Source organism: Schistocerca piceifrons, chromosome 7 (genome assembly GCF_021461385.2).
Source record: "Schistocerca piceifrons isolate TAMUIC-IGC-003096 chromosome 7, iqSchPice1.1, whole genome shotgun sequence".
Lineage (NCBI taxonomy): Eukaryota > Metazoa > Arthropoda > Insecta > Orthoptera > Acrididae > Schistocerca > Schistocerca piceifrons.
The window spans coordinates 183,173,454-183,193,228 of record NC_060144.1 but is presented as its reverse complement, the minus strand read 5'-3'; the positions used below and the strand labels follow the sequence as shown (position 1 = coordinate 183,193,228).

Genomic DNA, 19,775 nt, shown 5'->3' with positions numbered 1-19,775 from the left:
ACCTCTTGATCAGAACGGAACTACTTTGCTGCCATTGCGTCTTTGAGTGGTCCAAACATATGGAAATCACTTGGGGCAAGGTCTGGTGAGTATGTTGGATGAGGAAGACACTCAAAATGCAGGTCTGTAATTGTTGCAACTGTTGTACGGGCAGTGTGGGGCCTTGCATTGACATGTTGCAAAAGGACACCTGCTGATAGCAATCCACGTCTCTCTGATTTGATTGCAGGCCGCAGATGATTTTTTAGGAGATCTGTGTATGATGCACTGGTGACAGTGATCCCTCTAGGCGTGTAATGGTCCAAAATGACGCCTTTGTCGTCCCAATATGGAGTCAGCATAACCTTCCTTGCTGATGATTCTGTTAGAAACTTCTTTAGTTTTGATGATGAGGAAAGGTGCCATTCCTTGCTCACTCTCTTCGTTTCCGGTTGGTGGAAGTGAACCCAGGTTTCGTCCCCAGTAACGATTCTTGCAAGGAAGCCATCACCTTCTCGTTCAAAGCGCCGAAGAAGTCCTTTACAAGCATCAACACGTCGTCCTCTCATTTCAGGAGTCAGCTGCCATGGCACCCATCTTGCAGACACTTTGTGAAACAGGAGCACATCACGCACAATGTGGTGTGCTGATCCATGACTAATCTGTAAACATGCTGCAATGTCATTCAGTTTCACTCGGCGGTTTTCCTTCACTACGGCTTCAACTGCTGCAATGTTCTGTGGAGTCACAACTCGTTGTGCCTGACCTAGACGAGGAGCATCTTCCACTGAAGTCATACCATTTGCGAACTTCCTACTCCATTCATAGACTTGCTGCTGTGACAAACATGCATCAACGTATGAACTTTCATTCGTCGATGTATTTCAATAGGTTTCACACCTTCACTACGCAAAAACCGAATAACAGACCGCTGTTCTTCCCTAGTGCAAGTTGCAAGTGGGGCGGCCATCTTTATACTGATACTGCGACGGTAGGTGTGCACCTGCACTATGCTGCCACCTACAGGCCATTCTGCACGCTGCTTGTAGGACGCTTACCAACTTACAGGATAACGGCGCGAAATTTCGATTTGTTATTACAAATTTAATGTTTTCATTTGACTCACCCTCGTACATTAACAGCTTGGAAGGCGCTTTGTGGTTAAATGCATTTTTATCCTTATGCCTCCAAAATTGTGTATCACTCACTCAATCAATCAATAACTTCAGGAGATCTATAGATCTCGTTTCTTTTGTAGCGCTGGCACTTGTAGAGCCTTGCCTACTTCACAGTGAGCTTATGCCCTATTAAATAAATTTATCACCTGTATACAGTGAACATAAAGTCTTTCCCCGATCACAAAAATTTAATCCTAAGGAACAACAAGGAGGATATAATAAGTAACGAAAAGCATTTCTTTTCTTGACCAGTTTCGGTTGAAAAAATGCGGAATTTATTGTGGGACGTCGTGGATTATTCCCACTCCAGCTTCTATATAGTTTCACAAACTTTAGATAGGTGGCTGTGGTATATGTATCCTTCAAAATATCATCTGAAGCAGAGGTGCGTGCCGAGCAGACCAGTACCATTGGCGCAAAACCAGAGGAGCACAGATATTCTTAGGTTCATGCAGAACGTCTACAGAAATCTGGCAGTGAACAAAATCACGGTGGATCGCTGAGCGAGGCGTCTGTCACCATCGCAAGAAGATCGCACAAACCAGTCCAATCTCCTGCATGCCGGCTGCCCGAACACAGCTGTGACTCATGCGGTTTTGGAGTTGCGGACACTCCCATTCGAGGTCATTGACGGATCACAGTCGAACACCTCACTGCTCAGCTCGACGTCTTTGTTGGTCCACCAGTTGGGTACTCAAAGTGTGTGCCCGCTGAAGTTCCTGTAGGACCAAAGTGCTAAGGTCATCGGTCCCTAGGATTACACACAACTTAATCTGACTTAAATTAACTTACACTGAGAACAACACACACACCCATGGCTACCCCACGGGGCCACGAGGCTGATCGAGACCATTTTTTGTCGAAAATCAATGGACCGGTACCGCACCATCCCTCCTCTGAAGAAAAAGATAAAAGCCGCATCCTCAACCGGTGTTTCGGGAGGCTGACGCCGTAACCTCAGCCATGGAAGTCTCATTGTTGCTGTTACGAGGCCAGGCGAAAACAGAGCCGATTCCTAGAACAATCAGCAGATTAGCCTACTTCCCTTTCTGAGCAACTTTTTTGAACGAATCCTGCTGCTACGGCTCTCTCAGTAAGTTACAGAAGATGGGCTTCTACCTCCGGAACGCTTCGGTTCAGAGATGGACACTCAAGCACACTCCAACTCCTTCGAGAGGTTGAAGAGATAACGACAGCCTTCAACTATAGGGAAAACTGTGGTGGTCTCGTTTTGGATGCGAAGCGAGCGTCTGACCGTGATTGGCACCAAGGTCTACTGTACAAACTTTCGTCTTTGAGTTCCATGGCCACTATGTTTAGCATGTATAGAGGCAGGTGACCCACAAAGTCCCGTCCTTGGGCTGGTCCTCAAGTCGGTCTACACATAAGACCTAGCCAGGACGCTTCAAGTTGCTCGGGCGGTTTACGCAGATAACACCACAGTCCTTACAACAAGTCGTTGGTCGCTCATCATACACTGACGCTTTTAGGAAGCGTGTTCAGGATTGGGCAGCGACGTGGCAGACAAGCCTGAATGCGACTAAGAGCCAGCTGTAATGTTTGCCAAGTGACTTCGTCCAGTGGTTGTGGCAGCAGCTGCAGCCTATATAACAGACTGATGGTGCAAAGTACCTTGGCGTCACACTTCATCCTACGCTCGCATGGAAAAAGCACGTGCGCAATGTTAAATAGAATACGCAGCAACGACATGGCGCACTCTACCTATTCATGCATAAGGGCTTACCTTGCCGGTAAGGTTGTGGCCTCACATTCCTCTGGGCTTGTGTCAGCCCCATCATGGACTATGCCTGTGACGGATGGTGCACCGTGGCTAGCTACGCTCTCTCCAGCAGACGCAGAAAGTCGCCCTACAGAAGATATTTCATGTATCTCGACGGTTTCCAGCTCAATCTCTGCACAAGAAATTGAGGTTCTTTCCCGCTTCCAACATCACGCCCTCAGGACGTACGAGAAGACAAGGGAATCCCCTCTCTACCATCCACCAACTCTACCGACGTAATGACAGAGACCGCTTTCGGCGGCCAGTGGCTTAACTTGAGAAATAGTAAGGTCACCTTATTATGACCCTGCAGCCACATCACTAATGCTCACGAGACGACACACCAATACACTGAAAAAACAAATGAACAGTAATACAGACTGCTGTTGCAGTAAATGCCCAGTGGTAAACACGACCTTACATTATTCACATCTAGAAAGAGAAGACAGCAGATGGAGCAGGTCAGTTCAGTTGCTGTCGCAGTTCCGTGCTAGTAGCCGGCCACACTAGTAGCGCATCAAACGAAACTCGCCGACACAAGCTCTACTCCGCTCGCTACGTTACTCCACGTGGCGTGGTCCCCCACAGACACCGCGCAACAACCATAAGGGACCAAATTTCCCGCCCGACTAGTATCACGCCAGTAAACATTGTATTTGTTATTCTCAAGTGATCATGGACAATCTTTTAGTTTTGTTTCCGGGACAAACGTCATTGTGATCTTGTGCAGTTAAAGTGTTCTGTACTGCAAGTTGAGAATCATCTTTTAACACAGCAAGTAACATGAAGTGGAGGACAAGAAACGACCCAAAGCTCAAACTAGAGACTTATACAAGTGGCCGGGCTCTGGAAAAATCATCACCTTTTAATTGGATTGATGCTTCAGTTGCCAACAACCTACTCACCATGCCCATCATGATTAGGTTTTTGGTTTGCTCACAACCGTCGGCAGAAAGGCGTGTAGTGTTCACAGTTGGAAGAAAGCGAACTGTTTAAGCTGATTATTTCCAGACACTTACACTGATCTCCGGCCGGGGTGGCAGAGCGGTTCTAGGCGCTACAGTCTGGAACCGCGCAACCGCTACGGTCGCAGGTTCGAATCCTGCCTCGGGCATGGGTGTGTGTGATGTCCTTAGGTTAGTTAGGTTTAAGTAGTAAGTTCTAGGGGACTGGACTGATGGTCTCAGAAGTTAAGCCTCATAGTGCTCAGAGCCATTTGAACTTACACTGATCAGTCAAAACATTATAACCACCGATCTACAAAAATTTATGGACCTATAAAAATCCGTCCACCTGGCGTGGAATGACTGCTAGACAGTCACACGCACGGTGCTGTCCATGTCTAGAGCGGAGAAGCCGCGCGATGCGAGTCTGACCGAGAGCATATTGTAATGGTATGCAGTATTTCGGGAACTGCGCGTCTTGTTGGGTGTTCGAGGAGTACTGTGGTGAGTGTCTTAACACGTGGCGAAACCAAGGTGAAACCACGTCCAGAAGTTGTGAGGTTGGCCGGCCACGCCCCCCCCCCCCCCCCCCCCCTCATTACAGATTTTCTCCGCCAGGGGACTTGGTGTTTGTGTCGTCCTTATCATCTCATTACCATTCGGTAAGTGATGAGATTGTAACTGGAAAGATCGGGAACTTGTATGGGCGCTGATGATCTCGATGTTGACCGCCCCACAAACCAGCATAATAATCATCATCGTCATCATCATCATTACAGATGACGGACGTCGTAGGCTGGGCAGAGTAATAAAACAGTACAGGATGCGAAGTGTGCTGGAACTAACATCAGACCTTAATCTGGGCAGAGTACAAGTGTGTCTGAACACTCAGTGCATCGAACGCTCCTAACAATAGGCCTCTGTGACCGACGACCCACGCATGTGCCAATGTTAACACCACGACATCGGCAGCTACGACGGTAATGGGGACGTGACCATCGGCACTGGACGTTCGCACAGTGGCAGAGCGTTGCATGGTCTGATGAATCCAGATACTTTCTTCATTACGCCGACGGGAGGGCGCGAATCCGTCTTCTTCCAGGTGAACAACTCCTTGACACCTTCCTTGCGGGACAGAGAAAAGCTGGTGGCGGCCCCATTGTGCTCTGTGGAACATTCACGTGGGCATCCATGGGTCCAGTGGAGCTCATGCAATGCACCATGACGACATGGAGTATTGTACACTGGTTGCAGACCACGTACAACCCTTCATGACAATCATGTTTCCCGACGGCAGAGCCGGCCGGTGTAGCCGAACGGTTCTAGACGCTTCAGTCTGGAACCGCGCGACCGCTACGGTCGCAGGTTCGAATCCTGCCTCGAGCATGGATGTGTGTGATGTCTTTAGGTTAGTTAGGTTTAAGTAGTTCTAGGGGACTGATGACCGCAGATATTAAGTCCCATAGCTCTCAGAGCCATTTGCACCATTTCTGAACCGACGGCAGAGGTATTCTTCAGCAAGATAATGCGCCATATGACAAGGCCAGAACAGACGGAGTGGTTTGAAGAACACAGTTGCGAGTTCCAATTGATGTGCTGGCCACGCAGCTCGTCATATCTGAACCCGATCGAACATATCTGGGATGTGATTGAACGTGGCACTAGATTTCATCGCCCCCCTCCCCAGAATTAATGGGAATAAGGTGATTTGTGTGTGCAGATTTGGTGCCACCAGAGAGCTACCTAGGCCTCATTGCTTCCATGCCACGGCACGTCGCCGTTATTATTCGTGGCGAAGGTGGGCTTACAGGCTATTAGGTGGGTGGCCATAATGCTCCGGCTGAGCAGTGTATGTAAATTATGTGATTATGATCATCCACAATGAAGCTCTGTTTCATGCTGCAACATACTATTAAATGAACATTGTTTCTTCCCAGTGTTCTTAGAGTAATAAAGAAATATTACTCATTTATCACTGTATACTACGACTGCTTCTGCGTGTTTTGTTTTAGTTCAGTGTGACGAACATGACACATAAACATCTCTGTCAGAAACTTTGTAACTGAAATTCACACACAAAGTTTCGGAAAACAAAAGTGCAATCAATATACAAAGTTCAACGCTTAATATCTACGGGACTTGAGAAGTTACGGACAAAACTCTTTAAACAAGATGCAAATATTGATACAAGGACTGTGCAGTATGCGATATTTAGATTTTAGATTTTTTACACATGTTCAGATTTGGAACCAACAGTCTCAAACGTGCAGTTTGGACCCTCGGGAACTGTGTTACGTGTTCCTGTGCTCAGTTTTAGAATGTTGTGCTGGGAAAAACATTGGTTTCGTGACCTTTGTTTATTAGGATTATTTGATAGTTCCAGTGTCTTCTACTTACGCCTTCCGTATCTATAATAGTCAAACGCCCTACGTACGTTATTATCAGTAAATTCTAGGGAAATAAGTTGTGTGAAAAGGAGGAGTGACAGCACATTAAATTTGCGAGAGAAGCATGGGGAAGAAAGTAAGGAATTGTGACTCCCAGAACCTAACCACGAATACATGTATTCTTGGATTTCCTTGCAAATGCTGCCTACAAGGTGACCAACACTTCTGTTCTCAGGCTTGTGCCACTCTTAGACTGTGGCCCTCATTACGTTATCCACTATGTAAGGAGAATTTCTGCAAATCTCCATGGGACCCAAGCATATTCGATAGGATTTGCTTCAACAGACATTCGGTTGATTTCTGGCAGCTGGAGGAAGGTGTTCATGATGTAGGTGCAGTGTATTCCAACATTGCCATCCTGAAAGACGTATCTCTCACCGAAATGTTGAGTGTAGGGCTGGAACGTGGGCTGGAGGATACTGTTCCTATATTGGACAAACATCAAATTACCTCAGATAACGATGATATACATCTGGCATTCGCACATGACACTGGCCCGGAACATGGCTGTTCTGTTGTCTTGTAGAGCCTGTGGGGCAGTACGTCTGAGACATGTACATTCTCTGATGCTCCATCCACAATGTTCAGATGCCTGTCTTCTCTGTGCAACCTGCAACGGACTGCTGATGCCTGATGGACTGCTGTTTTCTATGTAACCAGATGGACATTGCGGATTGCCCATCTCTGAAATCACACTGATGGGGGACAAAGGGCCCTCCGTAGGGGTAATAGGCCGTTAGCTATCAATGGGCATTGGGTTTTGCCCATTTTAAGAATTAGGATGATGACTGTAGCTTTCCGCTCTGAAGGAAAAGCTGGGTGGATGAAGTTTGTGAGTCACATCCAGATGTTAGATAACATGATATGAACTGACTCAAGAATTTAGAAGACTCTGAAGCAGATCTCAGTCAGTGAAAGTTCCTTTATGTAATTCAGGGTTACATGGGGTAGAGTACAGAGATACATATGCAGCTTCTGTTTTACACATTCAGTATGTAGCTGGGTAAATATTGGGCACTGACGCTCTCTCACAGTGGTTGTGGGGTGTTCAGCAAAAAGGGACAAACCCAAAACTGTTGTCGATCTTCAACGAGCTCTTAGACTATAGAACTTGGGCAGCAGCTGCATAAAAACTTATCTTTCTGAGGAAGAGACGTAGCAATCCCAGCGTTCCTTTTTATTGCTTTTAATTAGGTAGTGATTCTTTGCACAGAATTACTTAAGAATGATGAGGACAATTTGTAATGGATGTCATTTGAGATGTTGCAGGGCCTTTCGATGCTCCTGAATAGCTGTTTGAGTGTCTTTTATTCAGCAGGGCACCAGGCAGTAGAAAGGGGGAGAGCAGTTGCAGTAGTGCAGATAACTGCAGAAGAGATATCTCTGACAATTTTGTCGATACTCTGATGGAGATGGGATAAATGTGATAGTAAAGATGTACAACTTTGTTTTCTTACTTCCATGACACCCACTCTTTCTGTTTGTATAATAGGTCATGTTTTAATAATTTTTAAACATGTTACATATTTTCATTGGTTACAAAGTTACATATCAGCATAAAAATAGAAATAATAATATGATGTATGGGCTGCCCAACATGACAGATATGTTGCATGGGAGCAGTTTCGACCTGCCAAAACAAATTGCTTTGCAGGGTAGGCTACATGTCAGAGGCAAGAAATGGAATTCTGGGCCCAGATCTCCAAGCTGCATTGTGTGACAGGCATGTCATGTTGGAGTAATGTTGTCCTGCTTCATGGAACTGCTTTGCTTGGTGGCATGAACCACAGCTCATATTCCCAGTTTTCATAGATGGAACACTGAACATGCACAAGTATTGCAGCCTCCTAACAGATCATCTCCCATGGAAGCTAGAAGATGTTCCTCTGCAGACTAGGTGGATCTGTGGTACCAACACCCCCACAGTGCATGAAGTACTGCAGCATGTCTTCATGAATTATGTCCCAATTCTGGATTGGACACAGTGGATGCAGAGGAGGCAAATAAATGACTTTCAACCTCCTGATGTGTAGCCTACACCACATGACAAGTGTGTTGTAGGAGTAGTATCAACTGGCTTCATAGAACTGTGTTGCAGGGGCTACATGTGCCAATGCATATGGCCCGAGACAGGTTGAGATGAAAAAGAAGAAGAGGAGGCAGAGATGGAATGAGAGGAGAATATTGCCAAGAGGAGTTGGGAAAGAGGATATGGTCAGAGAAAGGGAGGAAATAAACAAAGAGAAGGGAGGAGAAGATGAAATAGAGAGGATGAGGTGGACAGAGAGGGAGGGAGGAAGAGATGGTCACAGAGAGAGGGAGGAGGAGGTGTGTTTAATATATGTCTTGGAAATATACATGGGAGAAGCTACAGGGGCTAGTTTATACATAAAGTGAATATGTTGTGGAATGGCATCAGAGCACATTAGCATTATGTTTATGCTACAGTAATCACTTTTTAATATTCATTATTATTGTTTTGTGTTTGAAAAAAGTCTTGGAAAGACATTGGGACTGTTTTGGCAATTTTTTACATTTTATGTGCTACGAACCTCCTTCCAGTGCTCACCTCCTTGTCTCCATAGCCAAGGTGGAACTGGAAGGTGCACCAACGTTGGATGTAAATACTGCAGGTTCTACGTAATGTCTCGCTGTGATCTTGGTCACACACACACACACACACACACACACTGTAACGCAATATTAATTCACATCTTCCACAACACAGATGGATTTGCTAGCACTTCGCTTTCGCCGTTGACACTCCTATGATGATGCTGTGAAGGATGTGAAGGAGTTTGTGATTGCTGTTCTGTGGCAAATTTGTATCTTCATGCTGGGAAATACTATCAGCACCCTAGTCTATTTCTGTCATACGTTATTTCTTACAAATTCGTACAATTGTTACACTCTACTGGTTCCCTAATTCCATTACAGGCGTCAAAGATGAGGATAATGCTGGAAGGTGTACTTGTATGACCACACTGCCTTTCCTATTGAACCTGTAATGGTAATCAGGGCTGTGCCGTTTTAGAAAATTTTCTATGCACTGACTACGGTTTATATGACCGATCCCTAGGCGTTTTCTATGAAACATGAATAGCTGATAAGGTCTTCGACTTGTTTCACTGTTGTACCAGCCATTCTGCCACGTACCCACTTTCCAGTTGGTTAGTTAGCTAGTTATTTATCTGTTCCTTTGATCAATCTCACGGTAACGTTGTGATGTGGAACGTGTGAAGTGCATAAGAAATGTAGGCGTGAATGTAGGTTTTTAAAATTTTTTTTTACTTTTTTCAGGAATTGGGACTTGGGTGTTACTCTTTGGACAAAGATTCCCTAGACTTTCATCAAATCCCCTTTACGTGACACATAGGAGGCTGCATGATATCTTATCCTCATATCTAATTGGTGGATTCCGAGGATCACCATAAAGCGTACAATGGCCTTTTTTTGGGGGGGGGGGTGGAATGACAGTAGCAGCGGAAAGATTGTCGTACAGCGAAAACTGTGGCGAAGTCAGAATTTTAGAGGAAGATTTTGCTACGGGAGGCACTTCCGTGTGTTGGGGCACCATCATTAAGAAGATACAGATCAAGATCGGAAATGAATTGGTCAGTAAGTAGGCCCCTAATAGACGACGTGGTATTTACCCACAGAGAGGTGTACAGAATGAAATCACGACATAGGAGAAAAGGTGAGGCGTACAGTTGCCAGACTAAGGTGGCCATCACGAGATACAAAATGCTCTGCCTGGGAGAAAATATTTGTTGCATATAATAATCTTGGGGTCGCTCGCACTCACGCTTCTATCGCTTCCAGTGTTGTACAGTTGTATGAGTTTTTTGTGAGTGAATCATCTCTAAAGGATTATGGCTCTCACATTCTCCCAATCTAACGTCTCCAGACTTCATTATTTGTGGCTATCTTAAAGAGCATATAAGAACAGACGGCATATACCGGCGGAATTAAAAATTAATATAAGAACGGAGATTAACAACATTAATTTCAATGTGACTCGCAAAGTAGGTTGAAACATGATAAACATGTTCGTGTTTGCATTACTGAACAGGACAACCATTCAGCGTTTATGATATAAGCGATGTGTGTGAGGTTGTGAAATAAAACACTTGATTACTTCTAGATGCGCGCGAATTTTTAATCACCATATACTTCTCTAACTCTGTTTTTCAGCTTCATCTTCTTGTTCTCCTTCTTGCTTCTTTCGTTTTTTTTCTTTCTGTAATTCTGCAGTTCACCTTGGCTCTGACTTATTATAACTGATCTTCTATCTAAAATATATGGTTACATCTCCGTAGGTAGCTTAAGTCACCGCTAGGTTATCTACACCACTGCATTAGCAAAGCTGGTAATTGCCTCGTGATTAAGTTCTCGGAGAGAGGTCTTAATTTTAGACTGAATGGCGCTATTTTACTCCTCTCTTTTCTTGCGATAAGAATGAAAAAATAGCACTGAAATACAGTCGCGGCATTGATGAGTAACGATAATGTGGTACTCACAGCTCCTCCAACTCTGGAACCTGAGACAATGTCTCGGCCCTCATGTCTGTGATGTTGTTGCCGCTGAGATCTCTGAAACGAAAAGGGAAACACCGGCTCAATAAATTTCACAGCACAAGTACCTCCACAAAACAGCAATTACAGTTAAAATGTTACTAGATACTGTGTGTGTATTACAGAGAGAGAGAGAGAGAGAGAAAGAGAGAGAGAGAGAGAGAGAGAGAGAGAGAGAGGAAGGGGGGGGGGGACTGCATTCTCCGTATGTTACTTACTAAAATTATGTAGTTATTAAGAAAGAGATGGATATTTGTTCTACTGTTTATCAGAAAACTGCATGGAGTCTGCGAACATTATTAGTGACTCTTCATCTAAACCATAGCTGTCAGAACTAGTATCTAGGAAAAACTAACAATATTCATTCAAACTTTTCCTTTTTGTGTGTCATACTGCATATGTCTCATATACTATGTTACTCTAATTACAAATCATCTTTTAAATTGTCATATTCAAGGCATCTTACAAGGATATATGATTAATGGATATGCATCCATCATATCACCTGAATAGATGTCTGTAAAATACCTATCTGAACAATCAGCTGTCTCCAGTTATGTCTCGTTATCATTCATAAAACATTCATAATTTCATTACAACTCATAATTTGCTGTTGCATTCATTGATTAAGATTGTAATGGTAAAATGATAAATTTGTGGTTGTTTTTAGTTAAAAATACATTTATCTTGTTATTGTCTTGTACACTGCCATTTCATTTGTAAAATTGTAAAATGTGTTGTGGATACTAATCAGGAGTTATATCACAGATTTTTTTTCTTTTTTTTTTAGTAGGCTTTGATATGTGGATAACGCCTGCATAAGAGAATCGGTTTTCAGGGATATCAGTGTTGGGGAGAGCCACAGATTGAGTATTGTTATTGCACACCTAAATGAAGAGATTCTTATGTGTGAAGGTGAATTTTTATGGAGGCAACATAGCAAGCTGAGGTGATCCACAGTTCGATGAGAGCGTACTATATTGATCACCCAGTTGTGTTGGCATTAAGTGCCGATACTTCTGGTCTGAAATCCGTTGTATTGTTACTAGCAGTGACAACAATGAGAATGTGACAATCCATCTTACGTTATCAAAATTAACTAGAGATTTCCATTCAAGTGATTCGAGATATTCGAACAAGAATATGTGACGGTGCAACAAAAATTCTTAAGTGGAAAGCGCTATTCACTAAGCGAAAGAATTTCGTATAAAAAGTAACGTATCACTAATATCTCTAAGTCTCACCTCATTCTATATGTAGCTGTGATATTCTGTTGTCACCTGATGATGACCTAAGAAGACGAAATCCTGTGAGATAATTAAATAAATAACAGTTGTAGGGCATCTGGAACAGGTTTCCGTTTTTAAAATTGCTGTAGTGTTCTGTCAAGCTCTGGTTGGGTATTCAGTAGATGTGAGGAAGCTCTCAGATTGATAACAACATTCAGTAATTATTTATCTGACCAATCGTACATTTGCAACTTTATTAAACTATGTTTACAACTTGCTGCTCTTCCGTCTGAGTATTCAAATAGCGCGATTGCGATTTGGTGAACTGACTGACTAGCACATGTAGGAATAATGGCGGGATAATGAGACAAGGGCAATAGGTACAGTCTAGACTCTAGAAGTTTAATAAAGTAACTGATAATTTCTGATGTGCTAGTTCATGAAAAATCGAAGATTGCGGATATTGTTCAATCAGGATTATTAGTATATAACACACTGGTATCAGTGACTTAGAAATGAATGACATTTATGCTGCTTTTCCGCGCACTGTAAACAATTGTGTGCACAAGCTAAAATATCATTTAGCAGAAGGTAAGAGGTACTAACATTCAAAAACAATAATTTAAACATCTGAAGCAGCATGTAAAAATTTTTGTTTAAAGGGTTGCCCTTTATGGCTCAGAAACATGGACGTAGGAGAGCCAGAACAGAAGAATGGAAGAATGCACGAGGAAGACCAAGACTTCAAAGCATTAGGTAGATAAAACAAGACGTTGCACTGACAACACACTCTCAATTGGAAAGACTTGCAGTGAATAGGAAAAAGTGGAACTATAATTGCTGCTGACAGATCTGCAGATTGAGAACGACAGTGTCTTCAAAGTATAGCAGAACAAACGTTATGATCATATTTTATTTAAGTTTTGTGTGAGGTTCTGAAATAGAACACTTTGATTACATTTTGATATGCACAAATGTGTAGTCGCCATACACTTCTAAGCCCTTGGGCTTTCTATTTTTCAGCATCATAATCATCATCATCATGTTCTTCTTCTTCTGCTTCCTCTCCTTCTTCTTTTTCTTCTTCTTCTTCTTCTTCTTCTTTCTATTCTTCCACCACTTTTCCTTGACCATAGCTTCAATAACTAACGCTGCTCCACTGCTGGATGGTAAAGAATAAAACGTTTTGAACAGGTGGCCTATGTTTCGCCCATCACTTTAAATTCTGAACCATAATTACTGTGCTTTATAACGCTTGATTACACATTTATCACTTCTGCATACACTATCTGCATATTTAATTTGTAACTTTTATATTTGTATCCATTTTTGAAAAATTGTCCCCTTCATAAGTGTTACATTTGTTGTGTTCCGTGTGATAATCTTTACTGCAATAATTAAAAATAACAGGATGAAAATGTCATAAAAATGATTCAGTTCCTTGTTTAATCCGACAGAGGATTTTCAACATTTAGGTGATTTTTGTTAAGTAACACTTTTCAGGACCGTTATGACTATGATAAGTACAGTATTGGATTCCTGTACAACACCTCAAATTCAGTAATAACATTTGTGTTAATTTTTTATATACACTAATGTGGAAAATGAGTTTTCTGTTGAAAATGAGTTTTCTGCTCATTATCTAATGTGGATCGATTCTCTATCTGCTGGAATTGTTTGAATCTTCGCAGAATTGTGATGTAGCTACTGATGCATCGTATGTCTAAATACTAGAAAGTATTTTGCAATGGGTTTGTGGCTCTTTGCGAGTTCGTTCCCAAATTCTTGTTTCTATTGTTTGTTTTCAGCAAAATATATGACTAAAGAGTATGTTTAAATTATAGTGGAGATCAATGTGGCATTCGAACCAACAAATAAGTGTAGAACAAAATGATAATGAGACGACATACACATTAGAGCAATGAGAAGGGATTATGTCACTGAACTGTTCGAAGTTGCAGCCCTGTGCCAAGTGAGACATGCGAGTTATTACACTGTCGTAAAGAAAAGATATTTAGATTTTAATAACAGTTTAATAGATTTAAAAGCGTATATTATTGTGTTTTTTAAACTTACTCGTAAAGGTATCATTTTTATTTATTTGTTGTTCCAGAAAATACGAATAATCGTAAGATCGGGCTGTAGTCGTATTTTTGTTTATGTTTTGGCACAGTTAATTTAGAGAATCCCATTTACTTGTTCTGTTTTTATTTCCAGCAATTTGAGTATAGTGTATTTCTCCATTATTAAGTTCACACTTTCGGAAAGTAACATAGATATTACGTTGTTTGAGTTAGACATTTTTGCACTAGTAGTTAGTTTAGGCACAGTTTGAGTTTGCGTGTATTAAAAGTTGTATTCTATTATGAGTAAGATAATTAACAGAATTTGTAGTTAACAGAGTGCTGAGTGATTGTTCTCAGTGGAAATAATTAACTTTTTACATTATATCATACATCTGGATTCCTTATGTGCTGTCAGAGAGCAGCAAGCACTTAATAGTCTGTGGTAACCTCAAAGTAGATTTTATAAAGGATTAAGATAGAAAAATGATCATTAAATTTTATTTGGATCCTACAATTTGATCTCAGTAATCAAATTTCCAATTTGAGTGGTTAAAAACAGAAGCACTCTAATTGATAATATCTCCGTTGGTGAAGCTCAAAGCAAGATGATAATTATTTATCCAGTAACAAACGCTGTCTCTGATCATGATGCACAGTTGAATAGGATCGGTAACAAAGTGCCTTACAGGATGGATACTCCTCAGTGGAAATTAGAATAATTAATGACTTCAGATTAAGTTTTTAAGAAAAGTTTACAAAGCATGGCCTGGGATGATATTTATATTCCCTGATAAATTCGTGTCATTATTTGAAAATAGCTTTTTGTGTTAGCTATTCCCAAAGAACATTAAACAGGCGTGTAAAAAGCCATGAATCCCTAGAGGGATTAAAGTATCTTGAGAAAGGAAAAGGGAATTGTGTGTGTTGACACGAAGAAGTAGAAATTCTGCAGTAGTTGCACGCTACAAAACTATTCAAAATTAGTAAGTAAAGGTCTTAAAATTCAAGGAACATGCACATAATGTCAGAAGTCAGTAATTCTGACAACAGACTTGAGGCTACATGAAATGTAGTGAAACGAGAGACAGAATAACCAGCCATAAAATCACTACTGAACTGAAAGGAAGGGCTGTAAATTATGAGTCGCAGGTAGCAAATACATTTAACAGCCGTTTCTTAAATACAGTAGAAAGTATAGGTACAAACATTTCAGGAGAACAATCACAGCGGTATGTTAGAAAAGGAACTCACAAACCTTTCCTTCTGAAACTAAGAAAATTATGTATTCTCTCAGAAGTAGAAGCTCACGTGGTACTGACAATTTGTTCCCATATAATATGCCCAGTCTTACCTGACACATGTAATGCATCACCAACTCAAGGCATTTTTTTCAGAAAGAGACTGAAATGTGCTGTTTTCAAATCCTATTTAAGAAAGATGATAGGAAAGACGCTGGTAACTACCGACCGATCTGTTGCACTGCTGACGTCGTTTCCCAAGATTTTTGAGCAGGTAAAGTGTTCTGGAACACTTGTAGTATATCACCTGAGTCACAATAATATCCTCAGGAAATACTGTTTGGAATTTAGAAAAGTTGCTCTTCTCAGAATGCCATCTACATGAACACTCACCAAATTTTACAAGTGTACAAAAATAAAATAGAGCCCGCTGATATTTTCTAGGATCTATTGAAGGCATTTGACTGTGTAAATTACTTTATTCACCTAGGTAAGCTGAAGTTTTATGGGACTGATATTATAGCCAAGAAATGGGTAATGTCATATTTAATCAAAAGAATGTAGAAAGTTTTACTTCATAATTCATCTTGTACAATATATCTCTTTAAGGAGCTGGACATTCTTACTGTTGCTTCACGTTACATTTATTCGCTCATTAAGTTTGTTGTAAATGATCCACTGTAGTTCAAAAGGAACAATGATGTACATAATTACAATACCAAAAGGAAAAATGACATTTATTATTCAACATTAAGGTTGTCTTTAGCACGAAAATGGTACACAATGCTGCACTTAAAATTTTTGATAACTTACCCAGTGATATAAACTGTTTGACAGACAGCACAATAAAACTTGAAAAAAACTGAGACGTTTCTCCTTGACAAGTCCCATTCTTTAAAAGAATTCCTGTTACGGTTATATGTAAATGCTGGTGGGTAGGAATTACGAAGTCACATCAGTATATTTGAAAACAAAAAAGAGTTTTATAAATGTTCAGCATGTAGCCATATCACATCAATACGATTTACGTGCAAATTGATCCTTGGAACATGAGACTAACTAACTGAACAGGCAAAAGATAATTTTCAACATGTATGCCGTTGACATATTAGTCACAAGAAGTTTCATCACAACAACAAGTTCCTCCTTACGATTACCAGAAACTAGTATTTTATCCAAAAATATAGGATTATCGTAGAGATGCTAAAGCACGATATGGATTCCAGTTAGCTTCATATCATGCTGGTTTCTCGTTTCATATAATACTGTAGTAGAAGCCCATAGTGTTTACCTGTTTCCGAGACTGATATTCGCCTAATTCAAAGACCATAGGTAATATTTCAAAGCGTCACAATACCGTGGATCTGCAGTTGCGTGTGTGTACATATAAAGGGTGTTACAAAAAGGTACGGCCAAACTTTCAGGAAACATTCCTCACACACAAATAAAGAAAAGATGTTGTATGGACATCTGTCCGGCAACGCTTAATTTCCATGTTAGAGCTCATTTTATTTTCCTCAGTATGTACTGTGCTTCCTCGATTCACCGCCAGTTGGCCCAATTGAAGGAAGGTAATGTTGACTTCGGTGCTTGTGTTGACATGCGACTCATTGCTCTACAGTACTAGCATCAAGCACATCAGTGTGTAGCATCAACAGGTTAGTGTTCATCACGAACGTGGTTTTGTAGTCAGTGCAATGTTTACAAATGCGGAGTTGGCAGATGCCCATTTCATGTATGGATTAGCACGGGGCAATAGCCGTGGCGCGGTACGTTTCTACCGAGACAGATTTCCAGAACGAAGGTGTCCCGACAGGAAGACGTTCGAAGCAATTGATCGGCGTCTTAGGGAGCACGGAACATTCCAGCCTATGACTCGCGACTGGGGAAGACCTAGAACGACGAGGACACCTGCAATGGATAAGGCAATTCTTCGTGCAGTTGACGATAACTCTAATGTCAGTTGCTGCTGTACAAGATAACGTTGACCACGTCACTGTATGGAGAGTGCTACGGTAGAACCAGTTGTTTCTGTACGATGTACAGCGTGTGCAGGCACTATCAGCAGCTGATTGGCCTCCACGGGTACACTTCTACGAATAGTTCATCCAACGATGTGTCAATCCTCATTTCAGTGCAAATGTTCGCTTTGCGGATGAGGCTTCATTCCAACGTGATCAAATTGTAAATTTTCACGATCAACATGTGTGGGCTGACGAGAATCCGCACGCAATTGTGCAATCACGTCATCAACACAGATTTTCTGTGAACGTTTGGGCAGGCATTGTTGGTGATGTCTTGATTGGGCCCCATGTTCTTTCACCTACGCTCAATGGAGCACGTTATCATGATTCCATACGGATACTCTACCTGTGCTGCTAGAACATGTGCCTTTACAAGTACGACACGACATGTAATCCACGAACGATGGAGCTCCTGCACATTTCAGTCGAAGTGTTCGTACGCTTCTCAATAACAGATTCGGTGACCGATGGATTGGTAGAGGCGGACCAATTCCATGGCACCCACGCTCTTCTGACCTCAGCCCTCTTGACTTTCATTTATGGGGGCATTTGAAAGCTCTTGTCTACGCAACCCCGGTACCAAATGTAGAGACTCTTCGTGCTCGTATTGTGGACGGCTGTGATACAATACGCCATTCTCCAGGGCTGCATCAGCACATCAGGGATTCCATGCGACGGAGGGTGGATGCATGTATCCTCGCTAACGGAGGACATTTTGAACATTTCCTGTAACAAAGTGTTTGAAGTCACGCTGGTACGTTATGTTGCTGTGTGTTTCCATTCCATGATTAATGTGATTTGAAGAGATGTAATAAAATGAGCTCTAAGATGGAAAGTAAGCGTTTCCGGACACATGTCCACATAACATATTTTCTTTCTTTGTGTGTGAGGAAAGTTTTCTGAAAGTTTGGCCGTACCTTTTTGTGACACCCTGTACACCCTGCAAATCAACTTATAAAGTGTGTACTGCGTGTAACTTTATTACTTCATCCTTTCCAATTCCAGTCGCGAATGGTGCGAGGGAAGAAATGAGTGTTGGTAGTTTGCGTGAGACCAAAAATATTTCCAGTTTTCCTTTGTAGACTTGCAGTATATTTAGGAGTAAGAAGTATGACGGATGTCTCTTTAAGTAACGTACGCTCTCCGAGTTTAAACAGTAAACCACATAATGGACAACGAATTTCTTACAGCGGAGACGAACAACCATCTCCGTTGACACTTTTGTGCTTACTAAATGGGCACGTGACTGGTTGCTCTTCTTAGGGTCTTCTCTATTTCCTCTCTCACTCTTATCGATAAAGTTCCTAAAGCGAAGAGCGGGTATCGCTCTAACGAAGGTTTTGTAAACTACCTACTTTGTGGGTAGACTACACTTTCTGAACATCTCTGTGAGGCATATGCCTTTCGTAAGTGACAGTTTAACTTTGAATTGCGCCGTACCCGTACTTGAAATTATTTAATGTCTCCGACTGCTTTCATGCAATCTTGCAATAAAACGATACGAACAAACTGAGGAATCTATAACTTTTCGTAATTTTTGTCGACAGTTTTTATCACTGAAGTCCACCTCTAGAATGAGCATACCTGGCTACAATGCGGATGACCCGGTTTCAGTTCCCGGTAATGCCAGGGAATTTTCCATGGTGGAAGGACTGGTACTGGGTATACTCAGCCCTGTGAGGTCCACTGAGTAGCTACTCAACCGATTAGTAATCGTTCCAAAGTTAAGAAACTCGATAGCGACCGGGAGAGCGGTGTCCTGACCATGTGCCCTATAATGCAGCATCCAATGACGGCATTGGCAGAGGGTGACACAACGGTCGGTAGGGCCCGATTAGCCACCTAGGACCATAACGAAAAATTACATCTTTTTAATTTACATTTCATCTCCTTTTTAAATTTAATCTGAGTACATAATTGATATTTCTTCAGTATTAATTACCTGAAAATATACTGAGGAGCAAAAGAAACTGGTAAACCTGCCTAATATCGTGTAGTGCCCCCGTAAGCATGCAAAAGTGACTCAACACGACGTGGTATAGACTCGACTAACGTCTGAAGTAGTGCTGAGGGAACTGACACCACGAATGCTGCATAGCTGTCCATAAATCCGTAAGAGTAAGAGGTTGTGGAGATCTATTCTGAATAGCACGTTGCAAGGCATTCCAGATATGCCCAATAATGTTCATGTCTGGGACGTTTGGTGGCCAGCGGAATTGTTTACCCAAAAGGGTGTTCCTGGAGCCACTCTGTATCAATTATAGACGTGTGGGGTGTACCATTGTCCTTCTGGAATCCCCCAAGTCCGTCGGAATG

General features: G+C 41.9%; 1 protein-coding gene across 1 annotated transcript in view; it reads right to left on the bottom strand.

The window, feature by feature from the left end:
• LOC124805538 (lutropin-choriogonadotropic hormone receptor-like) overlaps positions 1-10,914 on the bottom strand; it is an 860,476-nt gene extending 849,562 nt beyond the window's left edge. Inside the window, exon 1 of the mRNA XM_047266106.1 lies at positions 10,849-10,914. Within this exon, the coding sequence (XP_047122062.1) occupies positions 10,849-10,892 (44 nt within the window). The 5' untranslated portion in view covers positions 10,893-10,914. The remainder of the gene's footprint in view (positions 1-10,848) is intronic.
• Between the last annotated feature and the right edge of the window lie 8,861 nt (positions 10,915-19,775).